We start from the raw sequence: 27615 nt of genomic DNA, 5'->3' as shown, positions 1-27615 counted from the left end.
TGATCCCAGGACCCTGGGATCATGACCTGAGCCGAAGGCAGACGCCCAACGACTGAGCCACCCAGGCGTCCCTGAGGGATTCTCTTATAGGAATTGTCTCACGCAGAAGGAGCTGGGCTTTTTAGAAAAAAGAGACACTTAAGTGAGAGCACCTGGACTGCTTTCAAACTGAGAAAAATCTCAGAGCCTGTTTACCAGAAGAAGCTTCAAAGGGAGAGGTTGGGCACTACAGGCAGAAATGAACCCTAAAGGGCAGAATCATTAGTTTTCCTAACGAAGAGCTCCTGGGTTTGTCCCAAATGGAGACACTATGGTGGGAATAGATAAAATTTTTAACGAAGTGCCACAACTGCAAATATTAATATTATTAAAATGCTTAAAATATTCGTATTATTAAAATATGAATAATGATGCCTAACATTTTGGAACAATTATGTGTCTTGTCATTTTGCTAAGTTCTTTATACACATGATCTCCTGAAAAGTTTTAATGATATAAGTTAAGCCTGTCCGACTGAGAGGCCCGGTAAGAGTGGCTTAAGCTGTTAGTAACAATTTTATGGGAATCTTTACCTGAGAGGAGAAAGGAAAACTCCAGTGTAGGAAGTTCAGAGTGTCTAACGGGAGGGATTTTGAGAAAAAGTAAGGAGTTGGATTTCCTCAGAGAAAGTTGTGGGACTACAGGGAGATGGGCCTGCTCCCTACAAAATGCCTCAGTGGGGACAGGTGGCCCTTTCGGAAACAGGTCTTCTCATAAGGGAAAACCTGGGGTGAGTGGTCAGAGCTCGTGTACAAGGTACAGCTCCATGGGGCTAAGGAAGGTGTAAGTAGAGAATGTGGGCCTGTTGGGCAGGGAGAACTATTCGGGCCTGACATAAATTAGGAGGCCTTGGCGGGAGGACCTGAGCCTCTGGCACTAGAGACAACCCCGTCCCAGAGGATGGGACCACCACAGACGAGAAGCCTAATGGAAGCCAAGGTCAAGTGTGAAGGGGAGCAAGTGCCCTGACACCAAGAGCGGGCTCCCAGGCATCATTAGGTCTGTGGAGCTCAGGCAGTCACTGAGGGAGTAGCTGGGCCTGTGACCTGAGGGAAGCCTCAAGGGGAACATCCACAAGTCATGAAGGTAAAATGTGAGTGGGAGGAGGTGCGCCCACCATAGAGTAGACACCTCTGGGCCTGTCATTCAGTTGGACCAGTGGAGGTGTTGGGCCTTCAAAGGCATACTTAGAACCCTGTTGCCCTTGTGCCTTGCTTCCCCCTAACAAGGAAAAATCCTTGGAGGAGTGGGCCTCCAAACGTGAAGCTCCAGTGTGAGTAATGGGCACATCACGGAGAGAATGGCTAGCCCAGGGTGTTGGCCTGTGTCTTGGAAGCCTCAGTGAGTGTGAGAGGGGCTGAGTTTGAGACCAGGGCTCTGTGGAAGTAGGTAGGTCTCTTCTACGGGGAGAAGTAAGTGAAGTCCAAGGGACTCAGGGGGACAACTCTTATAGGGACAAGCGGGCTTATCACATGCGGAACACAGTGAGTGTCTGGTCCCACCGTGTGGACTCAGTGGGCAGGGCTCCATCACAGCGGTGAAGGCACAATGTGTATGGGTAGGGCCCTGAGAAGCGTCCCTGTCACAACGGTGGTGTCATCAGTACTTGCATTTATCCAACACGAGGAGCCCTGGGGAGAGCATGTGGGCCTGTGAGAGGTGTTACGGTTGAATTGTGTCCCCTGCCCAAATCCGTATGTTGAAGTTCTAACCCCTAGTACCTCAGAATGTGACCTTAGTTGGAGAGAGGATCTTTGCCATTTTACCTAAATTGAAATGAGGTCATTACAGAGGGCCTTCATCCAATTTGACTGGTATCCTTATAAAAAGGGGCATCTTGGAGACATTCAAGGATTTAAAGCCAGAGATGGAGGTGATGTTTCTATAAGCCAAGGAATTCCAGACTGCCAGCAAACCGCCAGAAACAAGGACAGAGGCCTGGAACAGACTCTCCCTCACAGCCCTCAGAAGGAAACCAACCCTGCTCACACCCTGATTTCGGGACTTCAGCCTTCAGAACTGTGAGAGAAGAAATGTGTGTTGTTTAAGCCCTCCAGGCTGTGGTAACAAAGTACCAAGATGCAGGAGAAGCCCGAGAGAGGCATGCGTCTGTCCCAGAAGGAAACGCTGACCACATATGTGGGCCCGAGTCTCTCCTGTGACAGAACGTGGCCATCTGATGTGTCATGACGCATCTGACAGGCCACAACGCCCGCTGTGTGTGCTCAACAGGCGTGGACACTCTTGGTGAGGGCTGGTCTGTATGACAAGCTCACAGACCGCGTCACTGGGTGAGGCAGCTTTGCTACTACCAAGGAACCAGCACTCTCTGGGTAAAAGCACCGCTTCTCCCTGCCGCCTCATCCGTGAGAGGCCCAGCTCCTCCTCCCGAGGTGTCCCAGGTGGTGGCAAGCCCAACCAGACTCCCTGAAGTTCCTTCTGAGGAGGCAGTGCCTGTGTAACTGGTCCAATGGTGCTCACCTTGTAGAATACCCTGGAAGGTTTTCCCTACATGACAAGCTCAAATCCTTGGCTCATATTCACCTTTGACAAGGGATGAAAAAGCCAAATATCAGAGCATTATGGATATAGAGCATTCTATAGATTTATATAGGAAACACAACCAAAAAGTTCATGAAACATTACATGTTCTCAAAGATACATATAACATATGTATGTTAACACGTGGAAAAAGATCTGGAAAGATCATGTTAAAACAACAGTGATTATTTCTGGGAAATAAGCCTGGGTTTGGAGGCTGTAGACAGAGAAAGCTTGGCCTTACCTGTAATGCTTTAATTTCTTCCTTCCTTCCCTTTGTCCTTCCTCCCTCCTTCCCTCCCCCTCTCTTTCTTTTTAACAAAGTGTGTTTGTGAACCGTTAATATAATTAAAAATTAACTTTAAAAAAGAAAATTGCAAAAGCAGTATTTATAGTATTATACAATTTTGGTTAACATATAATAATACAGTTACATCAACATATGCACAGAAAAAATGGGGAAAACAAACTTAAAAAAAATTGGTTCTCTCTGCATAAGGTGCGGTAGGAGATGGGATTATGGGAAAATTCTGACTTTCTATGATGTACTCACAAAAACATCTGTAATGTTTTAATTTTTTATAAGCATGTATTAGATTGGAGAAAAGTCCAAAATTATGAAAAAAAAAAAAGGTCAGTGGAAGAATCTTGAAAAAGAGGTTAGAGCAACTGGTTCAGTCAGTCACCCCAGGGAGGCATCCAGGGGAAAGGCTGGGCCTGCCTCGGGCCACCGTATGTAGCAGCACAGACCCAGGTGACAGCCCCTCACGCTGGGGCTTGTTCCAGGGAAGTGTGCCGGGAGGAGTGGGGCCTAGCACAGGATTTCACCTCAGCAAGGCAGAGCCCCACTAAGCATAGTCAGGAAACCCTCAGCGGGAGTTAATGGGCTTGTCTCATGGCGAAGGCTCAGTGGGTGCTCCAGGGTTGTTACCAGAATCCTCCATCATGTGATAGGAGGAGCTCTGCCGAGGGTGATTGGGCTTGACACACAGGGGAGTCCAGAGGGACTAAGCAAGCCTATCAAGGCTGAGGGGAACTGGCCGCCTGGCCACGCAGGGATGCCCGATGGGAACGCTCAGGGAAGACTGTTGGCGGTTGGGCCTGGACAGAAGGGAGCCTTCAGCGGTGCTGTTGGGCCTTAGCCCTGGAAAAGGCTTGTCAAAGGGGGTTAGATATCTTCATGGGGCCAGAGAGACATGCCACCAAAGGGGAGCCTGCATCGATAGGCCTGCCCCCCACCCTCAGAGCCCTCCCAGTGTTCTCTCTTCCCCTACGTGGAAGGCTGGGAAGATGGTGGTTGTACGTAAGAGAAGGGGATGGGTAGGAGCCAAAGGGGAATCCTGGTCCTTACCCTGGTACTCCAGTTTGAATCCTGGCCGGTTCTGGGAGTGGTCGCTGTGGAAATACACAGTGGTCTCGTGGGACGTGGAGAGCAGGGAGCCTGGAAGCTCGCTGCCACTGAATCTGCCCATCATGCGGCTGGTCTCGTAGGGGCCATTGCGGATTTCTATGAAGTCATGGTTGGGCTCGGTGGAGAAGTTCAGGAACTGGATGTGAGCTCCTGGGAGCAAGACAGAGGCAGACAGTGCCCAAAGCAATAGAGTCCTGCTTCAAACATGCGGCCCCATGGAAGCTTTTCCTGCCAGACCTCACGCGTCCCTGCTACTGGCTTCCCACTCAACCGAGATTCCCAGAACACAATTCGGGGAGACACGATCCAGTCCAGTTGTCTTAGGAGGATTGAACTTAAAAATAATTATTCACTCAGAATGAAGGGCATCGATCATTCCAGAGCTCCATCTCGAGTCCATTTTATTTTACTGAAAACAAAGCTCAGGGCTAACATTTGATTTGTAGCTCCTAGGCCTACTATCAATACAAAGATAGCTTTGTTAAAATAAACTTTTTACTTAAAAATATCACCACTTAAAAATAACTATACCCAATCGAAAGACATGAACTTCAATACTGGTATCTTCTAGAATACTCATAATAATTCAGAAATTAGAAAAATACATTGCCAGTGAAGTTTATACTTTGGGATCCTACTGGATTAATCAAGATCTCCTAACAACCCAACAGGTTAAACAGATCTGATTAAGCCCTTAACTTACATATTGATATACTCTGCAGAATGGAGGTGGGAAGATTGATATTTGTTTACTGGTGAGATTTCTCAAAATTAGATTAAAAATGATATTGAAGAAATGTATTTACTGTGCATAAGAAAATGTCCATTATGTTAATTGTGAAAATCTGATTTCAAAGTGGTATGTACTATGTAATTCTAATTTTGGTATTAAAAAATTAGAAGAATATTCACTGATTTACTAATAATATTTACTGAGCATTTGCCATGCATCAGGGCTGTGCTAGGCACTGCACAAAGATGAAAAGATCTCCCAGGTCCTTGTCTTCACGGGGGTTACATTTGAATGGTGAGGACTAAGCTGTTAGTGATTATCTCTGCATGGTGGGGTTACAGATGGATTTTAATCTTTAAAAATTTCTCACCTGTGGTTTCTAATTTGCACGGAATGGGGACATATGTGCGATTTTTTTTTTTGCATCTAATTATTTAAATAATTTTTTATTTAATAATTTAATTTAAAGTTATTAAAAAATAAAGATTTGACTTATAACGTTGAAGACCCTTCGTACCTCCTGCTCTCTCCCATTCGAGGGTGACGTCACTCATGGATCAGGAAGATATCTTTCCAGTTCATGGTTTTAGATTCTTAAATATGTGTCTGATTTATACGCCTTAAACGTTTACATGCACGTTGTTATACTGCACATACAGTTTTATAAACATTTTTATTCAATATTGTGCTTTTCAAGGTCTATAATTTTATTTTATGAATTACCCAACCATACTATTCGCTACCCTATTAATGAGCATGCAGATTGTTTCCAAATTGCCGACAGTTTTGCAGTGAGCACTTTGGGACATGTCGTCTGCATCATCCCAACACTGTGGGCAGCATGTTCATCAAAGGGGCTTTTCCAGGATTCCAGATTTTTGAATTGAACGGGTGTGGAAAGAACTGGGTATGACCACTGCCATCTAGTGGTAACAGCTTTTAAATGCAGAGGTTCTTTACACACTGAAACCAGGTGCCCTAGTAGGTTCCTCACTGGAGTCCAACATTCACTTGAAAGCAAGATCTTTCTTCTGTGATTGCACCCTGCAGGGGGCTTATTCTCCAAAGGCTGAATAAGCACCCAGGCCTTAGAGTTAGAGAGCTCTGGTGACTGAACATCAGGACTTACAAGAACAGTGATGTACCTTCCACTTAAACGTCTGTTTTCCTTTGGATGTTGTGCTCCCTCCATCTCTCTATCATCTGAGATTCTTGTGGCCCATACCTGGATGCAGAGCTCTCCTTCCCTCAATCTCTAAAATCTGGAGTTTCCCAAGGCTGCCAAAGCCCTCATCATTTTGTACTCTGATCATCTGTCCCCAGGTTCCTCCAGAAGATGGTACTAAGTATAAGACTCCATCCTTTGAAGGGTCACCAACCTCTCTCCTCCCCTCAGAACAGATTTAAAGCAGGCCAGTTGGATCCCTTTCTCCTGAAAGCCCCTTCTCCCATCAGAAGACCCAGTCTAGGCTGAACAGTACAGAATAAAAAGAGGTGGCTTTCATTCCTGAGGTCACAGCTTGGGAGATCACAGGCTTGTGCAGGAGCGATCCCCTTAGGACATCCTGTCCCTGGGAGCAGGGCAGTGACTCAGGCAAGATGATCCATCAGGTCCATGTCACCACAAATCTTTTATCTCTTCAACAGAGATGTTGGGGTTAAATTATATTCCCAGTCAGGAATGAATCATCAGCAATTAAATTTTGTGCCCAGACCGATGTCCTCCACACCCCGCCAACCCCCGTGCCTGGCATACTCCATCTCCACAAAAAAAATCTCCCACTCTTTAAGACCAGCCAGAATGTGTGTATAAAGAATGCAAACTCTATATCATATTGACCTTGGCTATATCATTTAATTAGGATGAGAAATTGGATATTGAAGTTAAAAGCACAACTTGAGGTCCAGTCTCTGTAAAAGACTTTTTTTTTTCTTTTTCAACCCCCCGAGTAATTCCTCATTCCACAATCCTGAATTTTAGCTTACTACTCAGATAATAATAATGGCAATCCCTAAGATTATTTTCCCTATATTTTATGTTACCAAAGCATTCATTCCTAGCTTTCTTAACTGATCTTCATAATTGTACGAGAGGTCAACAGATGAGGAAGTAGAGACGGACCTGCCTCCATCAAGGTCAGGCTGAAGGGTCATCCGGGGCCCGGGCGTGCAGACTTACCAAAGCCCACGGGCAGCGCTATCTTCCAGGAGCAGTCCATGTTGCTGGGGTAGTTGCCGGGGAAGCCGGGGCTCAGGATCACCCCCTCCATCTCTTCCACTGCACCCCCACACTGCGCTGTGACAATGAGACCACACAGAGGGTTAGGACAGCATGGAGGAGAGCATGGGGCCATGGCAGCATTTGGATGCTCCCTTAGAGCAGCAGTTTCTGATCCCTTCCCAAGTCATTAACCCCTTTGAGAATCCAAAGGAACCAACTGTTCATCTCCCGTAAACGACTGCACACATGGGCAAAACTGAGTACGGATGTAAGTTCAGGAAGGGCTGCTCAGCCTCCTGGCACTGCCCAGCCGGCCACAAACCCGAGTTACGACTCTTGACCTTGAGCATGCCCTTTGCAGGTCAGTTCCCTTAGCGAGGTCATGCAGCAAAAGTGGTCTGCTCCAAGAGGAGTGTGACTGTTTCTTACGCTATGCCTCAAATCTCCCTCTATCACTGTCCAATCAACGCTTTCAAGACTGAAGAGAAAGGATGAGAGGAGGAGACTGGCATGCACTGAGTCCCCACTCTGTGCCAGGCACCACACCGGGCTCTTTGCAAATATAAATCCACAGGGCTGTGTGGTCAGCAGATGAGCCCTACCGGGGCCCACCCCCAGCCAAAGTGACTGTGATTAGCGTTCCATGGGGAGCCAACCATGAGGGGCTGGGGCATCCGACACTCCAGCTGAGGTGACTGCAGAGTCACCTAAGATGCAGGCCTGGAGCGTGAATACAGCCTGGTCAGTGGACATCAATTCTTTTCTTTCACAGCTTTCAGGAAACCATCGTGTGAGCTACAAGGGATTAGCTGGTTATGGAAACCAGAGAAAGAGACGAGGGGAGGGATCTGCAGGGTCCAAGTGAAGGCCTTTGGGGAAAGGGCGACAAACAGAACTGTGCCCGGGTTCAGAGTGGGGGGCGCTCTGGAACTGACTGCTGGGATCACTATTCCACCGCTTTCACTTCCTGTGTGACTTTGGGCGAAAGTCACCTGTGTGACTTTGGGAAAACCTCAGTTTTCCTCACCTATAAAATGGAGCCGACTACAGCACCTATGTCACGGATGGTCCTTACGTTACAGCAGGAAGGCCTGCGTGTCACTTAGAACAGGGGCCGATGCACACAGTGACCAGGTGACAGGCACTCCAACAGCAGAAGCTGCTCCTACCATGAGTGGTTTCCCCGGCAGGAACTTTGTAATACAGAGTGGGAATGAGGGGAGTGCCTTGGCCTGCCCAGCCACATTTCTGACCGCAGCGCAGGCGACCAAACCCTAGTCCCTGGCGAGATCCCAGAAGGGAAATGCCTCTATGCCCAAGGGATGCTCCCTCCACTCACTTCGCTTCTTAACCCAAGGTCAGCCTTGATTTGCACTTTACAGTTGGTGAGGCATCAGAGAAACGTAGGTTTCTGTCCCTGATGGTGCCAATCACTTTTTAATCTTAAAAAGCCTTAGTTTTCCCATTTGCAAACAGGAGGGCAATGATACCTCCCCTGAAGCGCTGCTGTGAGCAAACAGGTAGCGCCGTGACTTGCGTATAGTAGACGCTCAATAAATGTTGCGTCCCCCTCCCCCAACCCAACCGAGCTAAGCCCTTGTTTCACCTGTAGCGCCCCCCCCACCCCCCGCACCATTTCTCTAGTGGTGGATTTTACCCGTCTGTCCCATGAAAAGTCACAGGGGAAGGCCTCAATTGCCCAGAGGTTCCACCTGGGCTTTGGTCAATTATCTGCGCTCAGGATGGTCATCGTAATGTTTTCAAACGGCCAAGCCCCCTGTGATCCCTCACTCGGTGGCGAAGGTCTGCAGAAGTCACGTCGAGCTTGTGTGAGAGCAGAGCGCCAGCCTACAGGGACTCCCTTCAGACAGACTCGGGATGCCAAACTGTCCTTTGATTTGAACTCGATCCCCGTGAGATGTCACTGAGCCCCAGTCTCTGGCAGGAGTGGTATGAATGGACTGAGAAGGTCAGGGCTCTCTTACCAATACAGAGCGGCGGAGGGTAGTTCCAGCGGCGCACGGTTCCGGGCATGCAGGAGATGTGCGCGTGGCCCTGGAGGGATCAGGAACAGGGGTGGGCTCAGTGCCCCCGGGGGCCCAATTGCATGTACAACCCAGAGCAGGGGGCTTGTTCAGGGGCCTTGTGTTGAGCAACAAGATACGCAAAGATCCACAAGCCCTCTGTGGGGTGGGATGAGGCAGAGGGAGAGAGACTTTGGGGAAGGATGCTTATTAACAGCCATTACTAAGGAATTCTCATTACTAAAGGTTCCTTGTGAGACTCCTTTAATTACTAGATTCCCTCATGGCCTTCAAAGGAAGATTAAATTTCCCTGAAGTCTAATCAAACCGAAACTTTGCAGGAACACATTCTGAGGCTGGCTGGTGCTAAATCGCCGAAGTCAGCAAAGCTTGACAGTGGTCCCTGGGGGACCTGAAGGGCTTCTCCCTGTTCTTTAGTGACTGCGGCTCGGCTGGCTCAAGGCTGGCCAAGCCCATCTCAGGGGACACCTGTTTCTTGCCCGGGGTGTCGAAGGGAGGTACCTGGAGGGCGTATCCTGGCTCGCACTGGAAAGAGACCACGTCGTTCACCAGGTAGCGCTCGCCAGTCTTCACCCCGTTACTGGGCACGGCGGGTTCTGGACAGCTGCTCAGGCCCACGGCTAGACGAGACAGAGACAAAGAGAAAGGAGGAGGGAAAAGCCCAGCAGGTCAGTGCACCAGTAGGCAGAGGGTGCTGCTGGCAGCGGGAAGGAGAAGGGGCTCCAATCTGTGCTTTCTCTGCCCTCCACCTCGAGGCCAGTGCTTCCTAACTCTCTTGCCCTACAAGCGCACAGAGAAAGTCAGAACATTTATACAGCATCAAGGCTCAACAGACCGACGCTCTCTGGGGTGGGTGGGCATCACTCGGGCCATGTGGCTGCCCCCCCCCCGGGGCTCAGCAGAAGGACTCTGGAGCTAGGGGGGTGCCCAGCCCTGGCTACAAACCCCAGACCTCTCCATCCGGCTTCTCCTGCACCACTCCCAGACCCCCAACTTCCCTCCATTTTCCTTGCCTTAAGAAGACAACTCCTGATGAGATCTTGCCATTTGCAACGACGTGGATGGATAACTGGAGGGTATTATGTTGAGTGAAATAAGTCAAAAAGAGAAAGACATGTATCATATGATCTCACTGATATGAGGAATTCTTAATCTCAGGAAACAAACTGAGGGTTGCTGGAGTGGTGGGGGGTGGGAGGGGTGGGGTGACTGGGTGATAGACACTGGGGAGGGTATGTGCTCTGGTAAGCGCTGTGAATTGTGCAAGACTGTTGAATCTCAGATCTGTACCTCTGAAACAAATAATGCAATATATGTTAAGAAAAAAAAAAAAAGAAGAAGAAGAAGGTAGCGGGAGGGGAAGAATGAAGCGGGGGAAATCGGAGGGGTAGACGAACCATGAGAGACGATGGACTCTGAAAAACAAAAGGGTTCTAGAGGGGAGGGGGTGGGAGGATGGGTTAGCCTGATGGTGGGTATTGAGGAGGGCACATTCTGCATGGAGCACTGGGTGTTGTGCACAAACAATGAATCATGGAACACTTCATCTAAAACTAATGATGTAATGTATGGGGATTAACATAAGAAGAAAATTAAAAAAAAAAAAAAAAGAAGACAACTCCTGGGGGCAACGAAGTTGGGAGAGGGGAAAGAAAGGCAAGGAGGAAGGAGAGCAGTTATCAGAGAGAGGCCCCTCAGTGTCACTCAGGAGGCCGAGAGTCCCACTCTCTGGGACAGGCTGTCCAGAAAAAAAATTGCCAGTGGGTGAGACTCTCTGCTGCCTTATTTCTCCTGTTGTGTTTTTAAGGTGAGGCCAGTTCCTTTCTGGGAGTAATACTGGGTGTTCCTCATGCTTAGCCCCCCACTGTCAACTCTGGTCCTTGCTCACTGCTGGGCCCCTCACAGCCTCCCTGTCCTTCCCAGCCCTAGGGCCATCCTGCATTCAGAGGCAGCTGACATTTCTGAATCTCTCTCCTTGAATCATGGACAGCCTTACTCAGCAATTCAAAGTGGGTCTCCACCCAGTGTTATTCAGAATCTCACCCTCTCACTGGACATTCTAGGACTTGGCCTGATCCCTTTCCAAGATCCCCTCTAAGGGCTCTCAAACACTCCTTCATTCTCCTTTCTTGAGTTTCCAAGTTCATCTGCATTGATTTGACCCTTATTCTATGCCCAGCATCGTACACTGTCTTCGATAGGACATCCATCCTAATCTTCCTCCTCGTGGTCTTCCTCCTCACTGCCTGCCCACTAACTGAGACTTCCCATGAGCAGGGTTGGGGCATATGTGTCCCACGCATCGTCCCAGCCCCTTGAAGGTCTTCACATCCTGTTTCACAGGTGAGGATGTGGGCCAGGAGGCAGAGACATGCCCTTAGCAAGCCACAGAGCTGGGTTTCAGACCAAGCCCAGTCTAACTCTGGAGGCCAAACTTCCAGGCCACATGAGCTCACAGGCGACTGAGCCCTGCTCTCCCCACCGCCCCTCCTGAAATCATCTTCATCCAGCTTTGAATTCCCTCTTGGTGGAAACTCGCAGCAAGTGGGAGTGGAGTATCTCCTGACTGGTGGGATGCACCCCACAGGGGCCCCACTGCAGGTGCGGGCACTTAAGATGCACTAACTAACTAAGATGAAATAAGATGTGCTAAAGAAATCCCTGTGTATGGATGCATGGGACCAGTGGTGCCGTTTTCCAGGGATAAGAGCGAACAGACTATGGTTGGGTCTGATCCTAGGCACCTGTACAGCTCAGAGAGTTTGGGAGGGGGCAGCCTCAGCCCTCCTGGTCCATTCCTGGTGGATACCTTCTGATAGCCCTCCTGGTAGATCCCAGCTCCCTGGGGAAGCCACATGTATGCAGTGCCTGCACGGAGACAGGCGTGGGCAGAAGAGGAATGGGAAGGGCCGGCCAGCGTAGACTACCACCACCAGCCCCATCTCTTGGTGTATGGCTGAGGAGCCCTCATTCCACATTCAGAGCTGACAGCTGACATGTGCATTGGATGACTACATGTGCTTTTTTTCTTTGGAGGAAAATTCACATATAACAAAATGCATACATCTTATGTGGACATTTGCTGAGTTTTGACAAATGCCTGCACCTGTATAACTCAAACCCCTATCAAAACTACAGAACATTGTTAACTCTAGAAAGTTCCTTTGTCCCAGGCAATTCCTGTCCTACATGTGCCTTATTTATTTATTTATTTATTTATTTATTTATTTTAGAGAGAGAGAGAGAGCGCACTTGCAAGTGGGGGCAGGGAGGGGCAGAGGGAGTGAGAATCTTAAACAGGCTCCACACTCAGTGCGGAGCCCGAGGCAGGGTTTGATCTCAAGTCCCTGAGATTAAGATCTGAACCGAAATCGAGCCAGACACGTAACCAATTGAGCCACCCAGGCGCCCCCTGCAGGTGCTTTTAAGAAGTGCATGGGATTCTTGGAAATGAAAGCAGTTTGGGTCTATGTCCGTCCACAGATCTCAGCAGCTGGGCAAGAGACTCCAAGCACAGGATTAAAACAACCATCAAGCTGAATTTGAAGTACTACATCTTGGCTGTCATCTTGTCTTTTTCTCCCCACTCCTCCCGGCACTCTAAGTAAAATGCAAAGCTACTCAACTTGGTATTTAGTGGGGTGACCACAGCTTAGTAACCTGAAACCTACTTAACCCCTGGGCAGTGATAGAGTAAGAAGGGGCAGAGAGAAAGAGAGGGAAAGCAAGAGCAAAAGAATGTGGTAGGAGAAAAAAATGGAATGGGGAGGAACGTGAAATCCAAGAGAGAAAGAAAGAGACAGAGGAAAGTCCATTCTCATTTCTCCTACAGTGCACAGCTTGACTTTATTTAGGCCATGCATGCAACAATGGAAGAATTTTTTTTTTATCATATGCAATCAATTGCTTTCAAAAGCATATTGTTCCATTTCTATTTCAATTAAATCAACATTAAGTGAGTCATAGCGGCAGCTACGACTTTTCAGTACCCTTCAAAACCATTTGCTTCTACAGTTAATTCTTCCCCTCTGCACTCTCTTTGTAGATTATCAAATATTAAGAGAACAGTAGATTCACAAAACAAAAATGGTTTTGGCTCCTAGGAGTTTCAGTCGCTTCTGTTTTCCCTCAGCCCTTCCAGCCATGAGAGGACAGTGCTTGATAAACATCAGCTACAAAGAAAACTACCAGTTCCCTTGAACAACACAACAACAACAACAAATTGAGGAGAGGTAAATTTTTTTCTGGGAATGAGGCAGCAGAATGAAAAGAGATTTAGGAAGGAAGTGTATCTTTGGAAGAGGAAAGAAAAGAAAAGATTCGAGGGAACCTTTAAGGACTCCAGTGAAAACAGTGGATAAGAAAACAAAATTGGATAGAACAGAGCAAAAGAGTAAAAAGAAAAATGGGAAATATTCAAGAAACCCGGCATACTTGACTCCACCAGGAGAGTGAAGCCTTTGAGGTCTGCGGGCGGTGGGGTGGGGTGGGGGGGTATCAGAGGTCTCTGTCCTATCCTCTGCCCATCAGGGTCTTTGCTTCAAGCTGTCCTCCCAGGTCTTTCCTGCCAGGTGCACACTTCTGTTCTTTCAGGCCACGAGCATCCCAGGATCCAACCAACCCTCTCCCAACCATCTGGATAAAGCTCATTTGTTTGGAGACCAGCTGAGCATCTGCATAACATCCAATGCTGACCTTATCAGGCCTCTAGCACCAAATGGGGCTCCCATCTGCAAAGGCCCACGCTGACCAAGATGGTCAAGCCCACTCTACCTTCCCGTATTTCTTACTTCTCAATCCAAACCCCTTCTGTAAGGTCTCACTTGACCAGGTTTAGCTCCCCTCTTCTGTACTTCCTTAGTGTATAAGGTTGCACTAAAATTATTGCTCCCTTGTTCCTCTATCTCCCTGGACTTTGTGTGTGTGAGGGCAGGAATGATGTCTTACTCATCTTTGTTCTGTGGGTATCCAGCACAGGGCTTGCCACACTGGGGACACTCAGTGTTTCTTCATGACATCAACCTCTCCACCTGCCCCACGGAGGAGTGACCATGCTCTCCTTTGAACTACTGCCCTACCATCTGGGGACTTCCATGAGAGCACCTGGAATCTTGTAATGCACTTCTCTGTCCATGTGTCTGCCTCTCTTTAATGGACTCGGAGGGAACTTACTGATCTTACCCAGTCCTAGCAAACCCCAGCACAGCATCTGGCACATTGTAAAGACTCAATAACTATTTGCTGGATGAATGTATAATAGATGCCTCTGTCTACTTATTCTTTCCTCTACCCAGAGGGGAAGGAGAATGGCAGGCTGTCCCAGGATGAAAACAGTCTCCCCAGCAACCTCTGTCTTTGTTGCCCCACCGTGCACGTCCACAAGCCTTTTTCTTCTAAGAGTTTTTCGTTGTGACCACTTCGGGACACTGGAAGCCAAGATGGAAGGTTCTGAGAGGGGAGGGAGAAATCTGGTGCAAGAGGAGTGAAGTTTCTCATGAGGACAAGAACTTCAAAGATGGCTGCATCACAGAGCCTGGGCTTGGAGAGGACAGGTTTCAGGAGCAGAGGATGGCACCTGCATTTTCGTACATCCCAGATTCTATACTGGACCTAAGTCAACGATGGGGCTCCCTTCCGATCCCTGTGGGGACACAGGGGAAGTGTACAGGTGTCTGAGTAACAGACACGGGGGTGAGAATCCTGGCTCCGCCACTTACGGGTTGTGCAGTCTTGAGGAGTTTCAGACCTTCTCTGAGCTTTAGCATCTTCATCTAGGTCTGTGGTAAGGTTTACGTGGGGTGGAGAATACACAGCCCCAGTATGCTCCCTGCTCATTGTGGGTCCTTGGTACATGTCAGTTCCCACCCCGAGCCCTGTACACAGCTGAGACTTTGGATCCTCACTTTTGTACTCCAAGTGGAAGCCGGCTGCTGACACGCTGATATCTGAGTAGAAATGAAGGTAGAGCTGGTTGGAGGTGCTGTTCAGAAGGGCAGGCACGGTTGTTCCTAGGGCAAGGACACAGAGACCGTTCACACTTAGCCTCCCCCAGCCCCCGAGCTCCTTCCCATTTCTCTTGCTTTCGCTACCTGCTGATATTCTTCTCCTAAGACCCTCAAATGTCCCCAGTTATCATACTTGTTACATGACAAATTAGCACCCCCCTACCCCCCACAGAGTGCTGGGTCTTCTTCAGTGGCTGAGAGGCAGGAGTCCTCAATCTTTCTGCAAAATGAGCAGTGGCAGAGCCATATGCCAGAAGGAGGGAGAGTTCCACAGGCAGCCCAAGAGTTTGGTCCCCTTCCCAGCCATCTTCAAAAAACTCTCACAGGTGTAATTCTCTGGGCAATCCAGGCAGTGTAGACTGTATATATGGTGCACATTACTCCTTTTTATATCTTGGCAACATGGAATTCTGGAGCCTGAAGGACCCAGACGATTGCCCTGGCCATTGGGCAAAAGCACACACCACACTCAGTGAAAAGTCTGCCATTGGAATGGAAAACAGTGTAGCCACTTTGGAAAACAGTTTGTCAGTTCCTCAAAAAATTTAAATATAGAGTTATCATATGACCCAGAAATTCCACTGCGAGGTATATACCCAAGAGAATTGAAATCACATCCCACAGAAATTTCCCCATGAATGTTTATAGTAGCATTATTCATAATGAACCAACAAGTGGAAACAACCAAATGTCCATCAACTGACGGATGGGTAAGTGAAATCTGGTCTATCCACATGGCGAAGTGCTGGTGCATGTTACAACATGGTGAGCCTTGAAAAATGATGCTGAGTGAAAGAAGCCAGACCCAGTAGGCCACATATTGTAGGATTCCATTTATATGAAGTTTCCAGAACAAGCAAATCTATAAAGATGGCAAGTAGGTTGCCAAGTTGTGGTTGCCAAGGGATGGGGGAGGGGGAGCAATGGGGAGTGCATACAAATGAGTACCTGGCTTCTTTTTGGGGTAATGCAAATGTTCTGGGATTGGATAGCAGTGATAGTTTTAGAATCTTGTGAATATACTAAAAGTCACTGAATTGTACACTCTTCTTTCACTGTAGCATTATTATTATTGTTTTATTATTGAGCTATAATTGACATATAACATTATATTAGTTTTGGATGTGTGACATAATGATTCAATATTTGTATATATTGCAACATGATCACCACCAAAACGAGTCTAGTTAACATCTGTAAATTATAAACTTTAGAATGGTGAATTTTACAGCATGTGAACTACGTCAGTAATAATAATGATGGTGATGATGATGATGATAATGATGATGAAGTCCACCACTGCCCTCCAAGTTGAGGTCCCTGGAAGCCCCACCTCACCTGAGAAGCTCCCCAGCATGGTTACAGTGTTGTCCGCACCATCAAACACCTCCAGAGAGTCCCAGTTCTGCTCTGTGACAAAACTGATGACTTGAATCTGGGAAGGCAGAGGAATTGAACTGCTGGTTAGGCAGCCTGTGTCCGTCTGTCTGTCCCTCCCTCCCCTCTTCTCCATTCATGTAGTTAATTCCAGTACTGAGCACCCACTCTGGGGCTGACATTGTGCTAGGTCCTTCCAATAAAAGTGAGATGCTCTCTCTACCCATCCCCCTCCCCCAGGACCTCATTTGCCCAGTGGGGGAAACAGGTGTAAAATGAAGGGTTGTAAGACAGTGGGGTACTTTGTCAGGCAGAGAATGGGGAAAGGGAATTTCAGGAAGTGGGACTACTTCAGTCTGAATGGCCCTGTCCTCATCTCTCACACGTTCCTTGGGTTCCCCACTTCCCTGTATGGATGACATCAGACGTCATGCAGTGATGGTCCAGGAACCCACTCCTGGCCAGACCTGCCCACCTTGACTCCCTGCTGGCTGCCTCTCTGGTGGCCTTGCTGCCATAACCAGTTCTGAGGCCTTCTCCACTTGACTCTTACCACTGGGGACCAGTTTAGCCGCCATTCTGCTCCTATAGCTTGGGCTCCAGGTGTGACACCAAGGCGTGTGCCTGGGGCTTCTCCATGCCTCATCTGTTTTCTCCTTCCCCTCTCCTGCAATGTCCCCTCTTCCATCCCCCATCATCTTGATAAAAGAACCCTTCAAACCATCAGAAAAACGTCTTCTATGAATCTTCCCCAATCTCTGTATTTCTTTCAGTCCAGGCCCATTTCCTCTTCCGGCCTTCCCCAATGGCCCAAACTGGTGCCACCCCTTCTCTTTCCTGAGGTACCCGGCTCTCTCTCTCCACACCCCCTGAAGCTTCTGGGCCTCGAGCTGGTGTGTTTTTCTGCTTGTGGACCTCACCCCCACATCTGGCCCGAGGGGCAGGGACAGGGCTGAAATGTCTCCTCCAGGCCACCTGCTGGACTGAGGCCTCCCCTAGCCCCTACCTGGATACCAGCGCCTTCAGGGACCATGATCTTCCACACACAGTTGAGGCTGTTGAGGTAGGGCTCTGGGAAGCCAGGGGACAAGATGGTGCCCCTGCGCTCCGTGAGGTTGCCTCCACATGGCACTGGGAAGGAGGCAGTTCTGGTCAGAGGTTTCTCCTGCTTGTCTTTGGGTCCCCTATGGGAGCCTCCCCAAACACTCCTCTCAGGCCCCCCAGCCTCCCTTGCTGGCTGTTGGCTTCTCCCATAGGCCCCCATCCCTGCTCCTTCCATGGCTCCTATCTCTATAACCCTCCTCCCCATGCACCCCTCCCCCAGCAACCCCAGCTCCTCCTCCTTGCTGTCTTCACACCCAACCCACGGGACTAGTGATTTGGCCTGAATGGGACACCCTACTTAAGTTATGCTGGTGAGCAAGGGCTGCTGTTGGGTCTCGCTGGCCACCCCCTCCCCAGAGTCCCGGTCGTCCAGGTACTCACCCACACAGGTGGGCGCTGATACATTCCACTGGGCCAAGGCCCCGGGAACAGGGAGACACTCGATTTCTGGGGACCCCTGCAGGGCATAGCCGGAGTTGCAATCGAAGCGGACGACGGCCCCCACTGAGAAGTCACTGCCCAGCCTCTTGCCATAGCGGGGTTCCGGCACAGAGCTGCACTGCGTGGCGCTGGTTCGGGGTACCGCTGCAGGGGACAAGGGCACTGAGGGGTAGGCCTCACCCTTCTGGAAACTGGCCCAGGGATGGACACACAATGGTACTAGAGCTGAGCCCGTCTGGATGGGACCCTCAGAGGCTCTGGGCGCTTTCTCTCAGGGCAGGGGTAGGGGTTTTCCAGAACAAGGCCCATTTTACTGAAATACAGTTGCAGCACAGCTTCTGGAAACCTTGGGAGGGAGACTTTAGGCTCAGTTGCTTTCAGTGGCTTCTCCATGATGCCCTTCAACTATCAGGGTCCCACGTCCCCTTAGAATGGCCCTTCTTCCTCCCTTCGCCCTGCCTTTGGCCTCTTTCCCCAGGTGCCTTAAGACTCTGCCCAGGGTTGGGTTGCCTGGGTGGCTCAGTTGTTAAGCATCTGCCTTCGGCTCAGGTCATGATCCCAGGGTCCTGGGATCAAGCCCCGCGTCAGGCTCCCTGCTCAGCGGGAAGCCTGCTTCTCCCTCTCCCACTCCCCCTGCTTGTGTTCCTTCTCTTGCTTTATCTCTCTCTGTCAAATAAATAAATAAAATCTTTAAAAAAAAAAAGACTCTTCCCAGGGCTCTACTCTCATGACCTGAATCTGAACCTCCCCTCCCCCTGCCCAATTGGCACATAGTATGCTTTAACCCAGGCCCCAGATATGACGTGCCCTTGTGGCAGGGGAATTCAGCTCCTCCTGGGCAGTGGGATGAATGGGACATGTCTAGAACTGGCCCTAAAAAAGTGGGCATGCTTCTGGACAAGGAGAGGTTGGGGCCTGCAGGTGAAAGCCAGGGCACTCCAAGATTTTGCCTTTCAAGGCCAGTGAGGAAGGGAACAGACATTGATCACCTGCTTGGTGCCAATTACTCTGTGAACTCTCTTAACTCCATCAGTGAGGTAATATGCTTACTCCCATCTCACAGGTGAGCAAACTGGGGCTCTGAGGGGTGGAGCAGCTGGTGCCCAGTTAGAAAGTGGCAGAACTGGGATTCAAAGCCATGTCCACCTTAATTCTAAGTCTGTGTTTTTCCACACCTTTACTGTGCTTTGCAGAGAAAACCAAACTCCATGGGACAGAGCCTAGGTATGAGGTCTGGGCTGGTCGTCCCAATGCCATCGGGACTGTGCCAGCCAATGGGGGAGGGGGAGGGCAGAAGTCAGCCTCCCGTGTCTGATTTCTTCCCTCATTTGACATGGAGTTTGGCCCAAAAATTGTCTCTTGGGCAAATGGATGTCTAAATTCAACTGAATTTCAAGGAACTGCACTATAAATCAGTAACTGCCCTCCAGCACCCTAAGACTGAGGCCCAGACTAGGGGTCAAAAGTCCCTGTTCCTTTGGTCAGGAAGTCACTACAGAGCTGAGATTGCTCTCACACCTCTCACACCCACTTCCTGCATACCTTGGTAGACAAAGTGGAAACCTCTGGCTGGTGCTTGGCCTTTGGCACTGAACTTAATGAGAACTTGATTGGAGGTGGCCAGGGGCAGCGATTCTCCTGCCGAGGTAAGGGGAGAGGAGGAGAGGAAGACAGTGAGTCCAGCAGTAGGCCCAGCAGAGAAGATCCTGGCCAGGAAGGAGGGGCTGCCCATACCCTCCACAGCAGTTCCGTCCATATCCCAGGTCTTCCTGAAATATAACCTCCCATTTTTACTGCACTTTATAGTTTAAGGTTTGCAGAAGGCTTTAGCATCCATGGTCTTACCTTGACCCATGTTCATTGCGAGGTTGGCATGACAAGAGTTCAGTGCCCCATTTAACAGACAAGAAAGAGAGGATCAGAAAGATTAAATGACCTTCTGAGAAAGGAGAAAACATCTAGACATATGTTGACTCACAAGGATGGGGAGAATGGCCATTACCAACCTGACTGGTGGTTTACTTGGAAAATGGACATTAAAAAGAAAAATGGCACCAGCTTCTGGGAAGGAGGGCGATGTGAATATCTGAGAGTAACTGGCCCTTCCCAGATGCTGTAAAATGATAGATAACCACAGTAATTGTGTAATTTATTGCTCACACTAGAACACTTGTGAGAGCCAAAGGGCGTGCTATTAATAATTATGTTGGGACAACCAAGTGAAAGCTGGGATTGTCACAAGCAAAGCAAGATGTATTGCCACCCAACTGATAACACACAAATTGGGGGAAACCTGTATGGGCATAGGATGCCTTTTAAAAAAAAAATTTTTATTGTTATGTTAATCACCATGCATTACATCATTAGTTTTTGATGTAGTGTTCCATGATTCACTGTTTGTGCATAACACCCAGTGCTCCATGCAGAACGTGCCCTCTTTAATACCCATCACCAGGCTAACCCATCCTCCCACCCCCCTCCCCTCTAGAACCCTCAGTTTGTTTTTCAGAGTCCATCGTCTCTCATGGCTCGTCTCCCCCTCTGATTTGCCCCCCTTCATTCTTCCCCTCCTGCTATCTTCTTTTTTTTTCTTAACATATATTGCATTATTTGCTTCAAAGGTACAGTCTGTGATTCAACAGTCTTGCACAATTCACAGCGCTCACCATAGCACATATCCTCCCCAGTGTCTATCACCCAGCCACCCCATCCCTCCCACTCCACCCCCCACTCCAGCAACCCTCAGTTTGTTTCCTGAGATTAAGAATTCCTCATATCAGTGAGGTTATATGATACATGTCTTTCTCTGATTGACTTTATTTCGCTCAGCATAACACCCTCCAGTTCCATCCACGTCATTGCAAATGGCAAGATCTCATTCCTTTTGATGGCTGCATAATATTCCATTGTATATAGATACCAAATCTTCTTTAGCCATTCATCTGTCGATGGACATCTTGGCTCTTTCCACAGTTTGGCTATTTTAGACATTGCTGCTATAAACATCAGGGTGCACGTATCCCTTTGGATCCCTACATTTGTATCTTTGGGGTAAATACCCAGTAGTGCAATTGCTGGGTTGTATGGTAGCTCTATTTTCAACTTTTTGAGGAACCTCCATACTGTTTTCCAGAGTGGTTGCACCAGCTTGCATTCCCACCAACAGTGTAGGAAGGTTCCCCTTTCTCTGTATCCCCGCCAACATCTGTTGTTTCCTGACTTGTTAATTTTAGCCATTCTGACTGGTGTGAGGTGGTATCTCATTGAGGTTTTGATTTGGATTTCCCTGATGCCGCGCGATGTTGAGCACTTTTTCATGTGTCTGTTGGCCATTTGGATGTCTTCTTTGGAAAAATGTCTGTTCATGTCTTCTGCCCATTTCTTGATTGGATTCTTTGTTCTTTGGGTGTTGAGTTTGATAAGTTCTTTATGGATTTTGGATTCTAGCCCTTTATCTGATATGTCATTTGCAAATATCTTCTCCTATTCCGTCAGTTGTCTTTTGGTTTTGTTGACTGTTTCTTTTGCTGTGCAAAAGCTTTTTATCTTGATGAAGTCCCAATAGTTCATTTTTGCCCTTGCTTCCCTTACCTTTGGCAATGTTTCTAGGAAGAAGTTGCTGCGGCTGAGGTCAAAGAGGTTGCTGCCTGTGTTCTCCTTTAGGATTTTGATGGACTCCTGTCTCACATTTAGGTCTTTCAACCATTTTGAGTCTATTTTTGTGTGTGGTGTAAGAATATGGTCCAGTTTCATTCTTCTGCATGTGACTGTTCAATTTTCCCAACACCATTTGTTGAAGAGACTGTCTTTTTTCCATTGGACATTCTTTCCTGCTTTGTCGAAGATTAGTTGACCATAGAGTTGAGCGTCCATTTCTGGGCTCTCTATTCTGTTCCATTGATCTATGTGTCTGTTTTTGTGCCAGTACCATACTGTCTTGATGATGACAGCTTTGTAATAGAGCTGGAAGTCCGGAATTGTGATGCCACCAGCTTTGCTTTTCTTTTTCAACATTCCTCTGGCTATGCGGGGTCTTTTCTGGTTCCATACAAATTTTAGGATTATTTGTTCCATTTCTTTGAAAAAAGTGGATGGTATTTTGATGGGGATTGCATTGAATGTGTAGATTGCTCTAGGTAGCATCGACATCTTCACAATATTTGTTCTTCCAATCCATGAGCATGGAACGTTTTTCCATTTCTTTGTGTCTTCCTCAATTTCTTTCATGAGTATTTTATAGTTTTCTGAGTACAGATCTTTTGCCTCTTTGGTTAGATTTATTCCTAGGTATCTTATGGTTTTAGGTGTAATTGTAAATGGGATCGACTCCTTAATTTCTCTTTCTTCTGTCTTGTTGTTGGTGTATAGGAATGCCACTGATTTCTGTGCATTGATTTTATATCCTGCCACTTTACTGAATTTCTGTATGAGTTCTAGCAGTTTTGGAGTGGAGTCTTTTGGGTTTTCCACATAAAGTATCATATCATCTGCAAAGAGTGAGAGTTTGACTTCTTTGCCGATTTGGATGCCTTTTATTTCTTTTTGTTGTCTGACTGCTGAGGCTAGGACTTCTAATACTATGTTGAATAGCAGTGGTGATAGTCAACATCCCTGCCGCGTTCCTGACCTTAGGGGGGAAGCTCTCAGTTTTTCCCCATTGAGAATGATATTCGCTGTAGGATTTTCCATAGATGGCTTTTATGATATTGAGGTATGTACCCTCTATGCCTATACTCTGAAGAGTTTTGATCAAGAAAGGATGCTGTACTTTGTCAAATGCTTTTTCTGCATCTATTGAGAAGATCATATGATTCTTGTTCTTTCTTTTGTTAATGTATTGTATCACGTTGATTGATTTGCGGATGTTGAACCAACCTTGCAGCCCAGGGATAAATCCCACTTGGTCGTGGTGAATAATCCTTTTAATGTACTGTTGGATCCTATTGGCTAGTATTTTGGTGAGAATTTTTGCATCCATGTTCATCAAGGATATTGGTGTGTAATTCTCCTTTTTGATGGGGTCTTTGGTTTTGGGATCAAGGTAATGGTAGCCTCATAAAACAAGTTTGGAAGTTTTCCTTCCATTTCTATTTTTTGGAACAGTTTCAGAAGAATAGGTATTAATTCTTCTTTAAATGTTTGGTAGAATTCTCCTGGGAAGCCATCTGGCCCTGGGCTTTTGTTTGTTGGGAGATTTTTGATGACTGCTTCAATTTCCTTAGTGGTTATAGGTCTGTTCAGGTTTTCTATTTCTTCCTGGTTCAGTTCTGGTAGTTGATAATGCATCCATTTTCTTCCAGGTTTTCTAATTTGCTGGCGTATAGTTGCTCAGAATATGTTCTTATAATTGTTTGTATTTCTTTGGTGTTGGTTGTGATCTCTCCTCTTCCATTCATGATTTTGTTGATTTGGGTCTTTTCTCTTTTCTTTTTGATAAGTCTGGCCAGGGGTTTATCAATCTTGTTAATTCTTTCAAAGAACAGCTCCTAGTTTTGTTGATCTGTTCTACTGTTCTTTTGGTTTCTATTTCATTAATTTCTGCTCTGATCTTTATTATTTCTCTTCTCCTGCTGGGTTTAGGCTTTATTTGCTGTTCTTCCCCAGCTCCTTTAGGTGTAGGGTTAGGTTGTGTACTTGAGACCTTTCTTGTTTCTCGAGAAAGGCTTGTATTGCTATATACTTTCCTCTTAGGACTGCCTTTGCTGCATTCCAAAAATTTTGAACAGCTGTGTTTTCATTTTCATTGGTTTCCATGAATTTTTTAAATTCTTCTTTAATTTCCTGGTTGACCCATTCATTCTTTAGTAGGATGCTCTTTAGCCTCCATGTTTTTGAGTTCCTTCTGACTTTCCTCTTGTGATTGAGTTCTAATTTCAAAGCATTGTGGTCTGAAAATAGGCAGGGAATGATCCCAATCTTTTGTACCGGTTGAGACCTGATTTATGACCTAGGATGTGATCGATTCTGGAGAATGTTCCATGGGCACTAGACAAGAATGTGTATTCTGTTGCTTTGGGATGGAATGTTCTGAATATGTCTGTGAAGTCCATTTGGTCCAGTGTGTCATTTAAAGTCTTTATTTCCTTGTTGATCTCTTGCTTAGATGATCTGTCCATTTCAGTGAGGGGGGTGTTAAAGTCCCCCACTATTATTGTATTGTTGTCAATGTGTTGTTTCTTTGCTTTTGTTATTAATTGCCTTATATAATTGGCTGCTCCCATGTTAGGGGCATAGATATTTACAATTGTTAGATCTTCTTGTTGGATAGACCCTTTAAGTAGGATATAGTGTCCTTCCTCATCTCTTATTACAGTCTTTGGTTTAAAATCTAATTTGCCTGATATAAGGATTGCCACCCCAGCTTTCTTTTGGTGTCCATTAGCATGGCAAATGGTTTTCCACCCCCTCACTTTCAATCTGGGGGTGTCTTTGGGTCTAAAATGAGTCTCTTACAGACAGCATATTGATGGGCCTTGTTTTTTAATCCAATCTAATAGCCTGTGTCTTTTGATTGGGGCATTTAGCCCATTTACATTCAGGGTAACTATTGAAAGATAGGAATTTAGTGCCATTGTATTGTCTGTAAGGTGACTGTTACTGTATATTGTCTGTGTTCCTTTCTGGTCTGTGTTGCTTTTAGGCTCTCTCTTTGCTTAGAGGACCCCTTTCAATATTTCTTGTAGGGCTGGTTCATGTTTGCAAATTCCTTTAGTTTTAGTTTGTCCTGGAAGCTTTTTATCTCTCCTTCTATTTTCAATGACAGCCTAGCTGGATATAGTATTCTTGGCTGCATATTTTCCTCATTTAGTGCTCTGAACATATCATGCCAGTCCTTTCTGGCCTGCCAGGTCTCTGTGGATAGGTCTGTTGCCAATCTAATGTTTCTACCATTGTAGGTTACATATCTCTTCTCCCGAGCTGCTTTCAGGATTTTCTCTTTGTCTCTGAGACTTGTAAGTTTTACTATTAGATGTCGGGGTGTTGATCTATTTTTATTGATTTTGAGAGGGGTTCTCTCTGCTTCCTGGATTTTGATGCCTGTTTCCTTCCCCAAATTAGGGAAGTTCTCTGCTATAATTGTTCCAATATACCTTCTGCCCCCTCTCTCTTTCTTCTTCTTCTGGGATCCCAATTATTCTAATGTTGTTTCGACTTATGGTATCGCTTATCTCTTGAATTCTGCCCTCGTGATCCAGTAGTTGTTTATCTCTCTTTTTCTCAGCTTCTTTATTTTCCATCATTTGGTCTTCTATATCACGATTCTCTCTTCTGCCTCCATTTTTGATTGCAGCTCATTAATAGCCTTTTTGATTTCGACTTGGTTAGATTTTAGTTCTTTTATTTCTCCAGAAAGGATTTCTCTAATAACTTCCATGCTTTTTTCAAGCCCAGCTAGTATCTTTAAAGTGATGATTCTGAACTCTAGATCCGACATCGTACTAATGTCTGAATTGAGTAGGTCCCTGGCAGTCAGTACTACCTCTTGTTCTTTTTGTTGAGGTGATTTTTTCCATCTTGTCATTTTGTCCAGAGGAGAATAGATTAATGAGAGAACAAAATGCTAACAGGGTAACAACGTCCCCAGAAAATATACTCTAAACAAATCAGGAAAGACCTGAAGCCGGGGGAAAAGAAAGGGAAGAAAGAAAAAAGCAAAAGAAAAAGATAAAAACAAACAAAAACAGAACAAAACAAAAAAACCAGAATATGATCAAATATGATCAGGCTGGTACATAGATCAGTGCCACACACTAGATTTTGGGTGTGTTTTGGTCTGTTAGAAGAAAGTGTCTCCCAACATTTTAAAGAAAGAAAAATTTATATATGTACAAAAATAAGGGCTGATATGATGAACGGATGGAATATGACTGTAAAGATGGAAATTATAAAAAATTTTATAAAAGGAATTGATAAGAAGTTGTTTGAAAAAAGAAAGAAGAGGATTAAAAAAAAAAGAAAATAAAAAGGGAGAGAATGTGATCAGGCAGGAGAGTAGAACAAAACCATACACTAGAGAGTTAGGGTATATTTTGATCTGTTAGAAGAAACTATCTCAAAATTTTAAAGAGAGAACAACTTATATATATATATATGCCAAAAATAAGGGTAACTACTATGAAGGGAAAGAATATGACTCTAAAAATGAAAAATAAAAATGTTTTTTAAAAAAGGGATTGATAAGATGTTGGTTGAAAAAGGGAAAAAGAAAAATTAAAAAAAAAAGACAGTTAAAAAAAATTAACTTTGAAAGACTAAAGAATCATGGTAAAAAAGCCATGGATTCTATGTGCATTATTCCCCTAGTGCTGGCTTCTGCTGTTCTCATTGATCAGTAAACTTGGTCTTGGCTGGCTGTTCTTGCTGATCTTCTTGGGGAGGGGCCTGTTGTCGTGGTTCCCAAATGTCTTTGCCGGTGGCAGAATTGCCCCGCCCTTGCCAGGTCCGGGCTAAGTAATCTGCTCGGGTTTGCTCTCGGGAGCTTTTGTTCCCTGCAAGCTTTCCGTACAGCTTTGGAGGTGGAGAGTGAAAATGGCGGCCTCCCAATCTCCGCCCCAGAGGAGCCGAGAACTCAGGGCCCCACTCCTCAGTGTGCCCCCAGAGAAAAGCAGTCAGTCATTCCCGTCTCCCCGGTCTCTGGCCGCACTTCGTGCTCACCCGGCCTGTGACCGAGCATTTCTATCTCTGGCATACGACCCCGTGTGGAGTCTCCAAACCCAGTAGATCCCTGCAGTTCGCTCCCGTGCTGCTCCTCCCAGGGGAGGAAGGGGAGTCTCCCCGGATCTGCTGCTTGTTGGGTCCCTGCTGGAGGAGCAGTGGCCTGACTGTGCCGCGGATCACGGTTTATGGCAACCCCGAGCTGAGAGCCCGTGCCTTGGCTCCGTCTCTGCAGCCGGCTTCCCCACTCCGATAACTGGGAGCTCTGCCGCACTCAGGCACCCCCGGTCTTTCTGTGACCCCAAGGGTCCTGAGACCACACTGTCCCACGAGGGTTCCACCCTGCGCTTAGCCACTGGAGCGATGTCCCTCAGCGGAGCCGACTTCTACAAGTTCCAATTTTGTGCTCCGTGGCTCTATCACTTGCCAGAAGTGGCTGACGGAGGCCCCCACCCCCACCATCTATCCTCCTGAATATCGCCTCGGATTCACTTCGCCGCACATCCTACCTTTCAGAAAGTGGTCGCTTTTCTGTTCAGAGAGTTGTTGCTATTCTTTTCTTTGATCTCCTGTTGAGTTTGTAGGTATTCAGAATGATTTGATCCCTATCCAGCTGAATTCCTGAGACCAGACGAAATCTAGGTCTCCTACTCCTCCGCCACCTTGCTGCACCCCCTCGGGCATAGGATGCCTTTATATCAGAAGATAAAGTTCCATCTTCTCCTTGATGTGGTACAAATGGACTAGAGTATAGACAACACCAACTGGACTAATAGCTGTGAAGTGCAGTCCTGTTTATTGTCACTCTCTTGAGACAGCTGAGGGAATATGGCTTGGCAGGCAGTGGCACGGCTGCTCTGCATGCTGCCCCTCCACAGCCTTAGGGATCCCTGAGATAGCCACTGTCCACACTTCACCCCCCCCTCCCCCGCCACCATCAGAAGGGAAGTTGGGGTTGCAGACAGCCAGGCTAAGTCTCCACTGCAGTGAAGGCTAGAGTTGGGACCAGCCAAGGAGCCACTGGGAAGCACATCTGGGGTCCA

General features: G+C 47.0%; 1 protein-coding gene across 1 annotated transcript in view; it reads right to left on the bottom strand.

The window, feature by feature from the left end:
• CSMD2 (CUB and Sushi multiple domains 2) overlaps positions 1 to 27615 on the bottom strand; it is a 590090-nt gene that overhangs the window by 86921 nt on the left and 475554 nt on the right. The window contains exons 33-41 of the mRNA XM_064589508.1: positions 19460 to 19555; positions 17858 to 18061; positions 17379 to 17503; positions 16334 to 16430; positions 14894 to 14998; positions 9492 to 9610; positions 8931 to 9000; positions 6904 to 7020; positions 3932 to 4141 (exon numbers count right to left, since the gene is read on the bottom strand). Coding sequence (XP_064445578.1) covers positions 3932 to 4141; positions 6904 to 7020; positions 8931 to 9000; positions 9492 to 9610; positions 14894 to 14998; positions 16334 to 16430; positions 17379 to 17503; positions 17858 to 18061; positions 19460 to 19555 — 1143 coding nt within the window. The remainder of the gene's footprint in view (positions 1 to 3931; positions 4142 to 6903; positions 7021 to 8930; positions 9001 to 9491; positions 9611 to 14893; positions 14999 to 16333; positions 16431 to 17378; positions 17504 to 17857; positions 18062 to 19459; positions 19556 to 27615) is intronic.

This window comes from Mirounga angustirostris, unplaced genomic scaffold (assembly GCF_029215605.1).
Source record: "Mirounga angustirostris isolate CCGP_5_RB_7025 unplaced genomic scaffold, mMirAng1.0.hap1 SCAF_4, whole genome shotgun sequence".
In the NCBI taxonomy this organism is placed as follows: Eukaryota; Metazoa; Chordata; class Mammalia; order Carnivora; family Phocidae; genus Mirounga; species Mirounga angustirostris.
The sequence above is the reverse complement of the archived record's forward strand: the minus strand, read 5'-3'. Positions and strand labels throughout refer to the sequence as shown.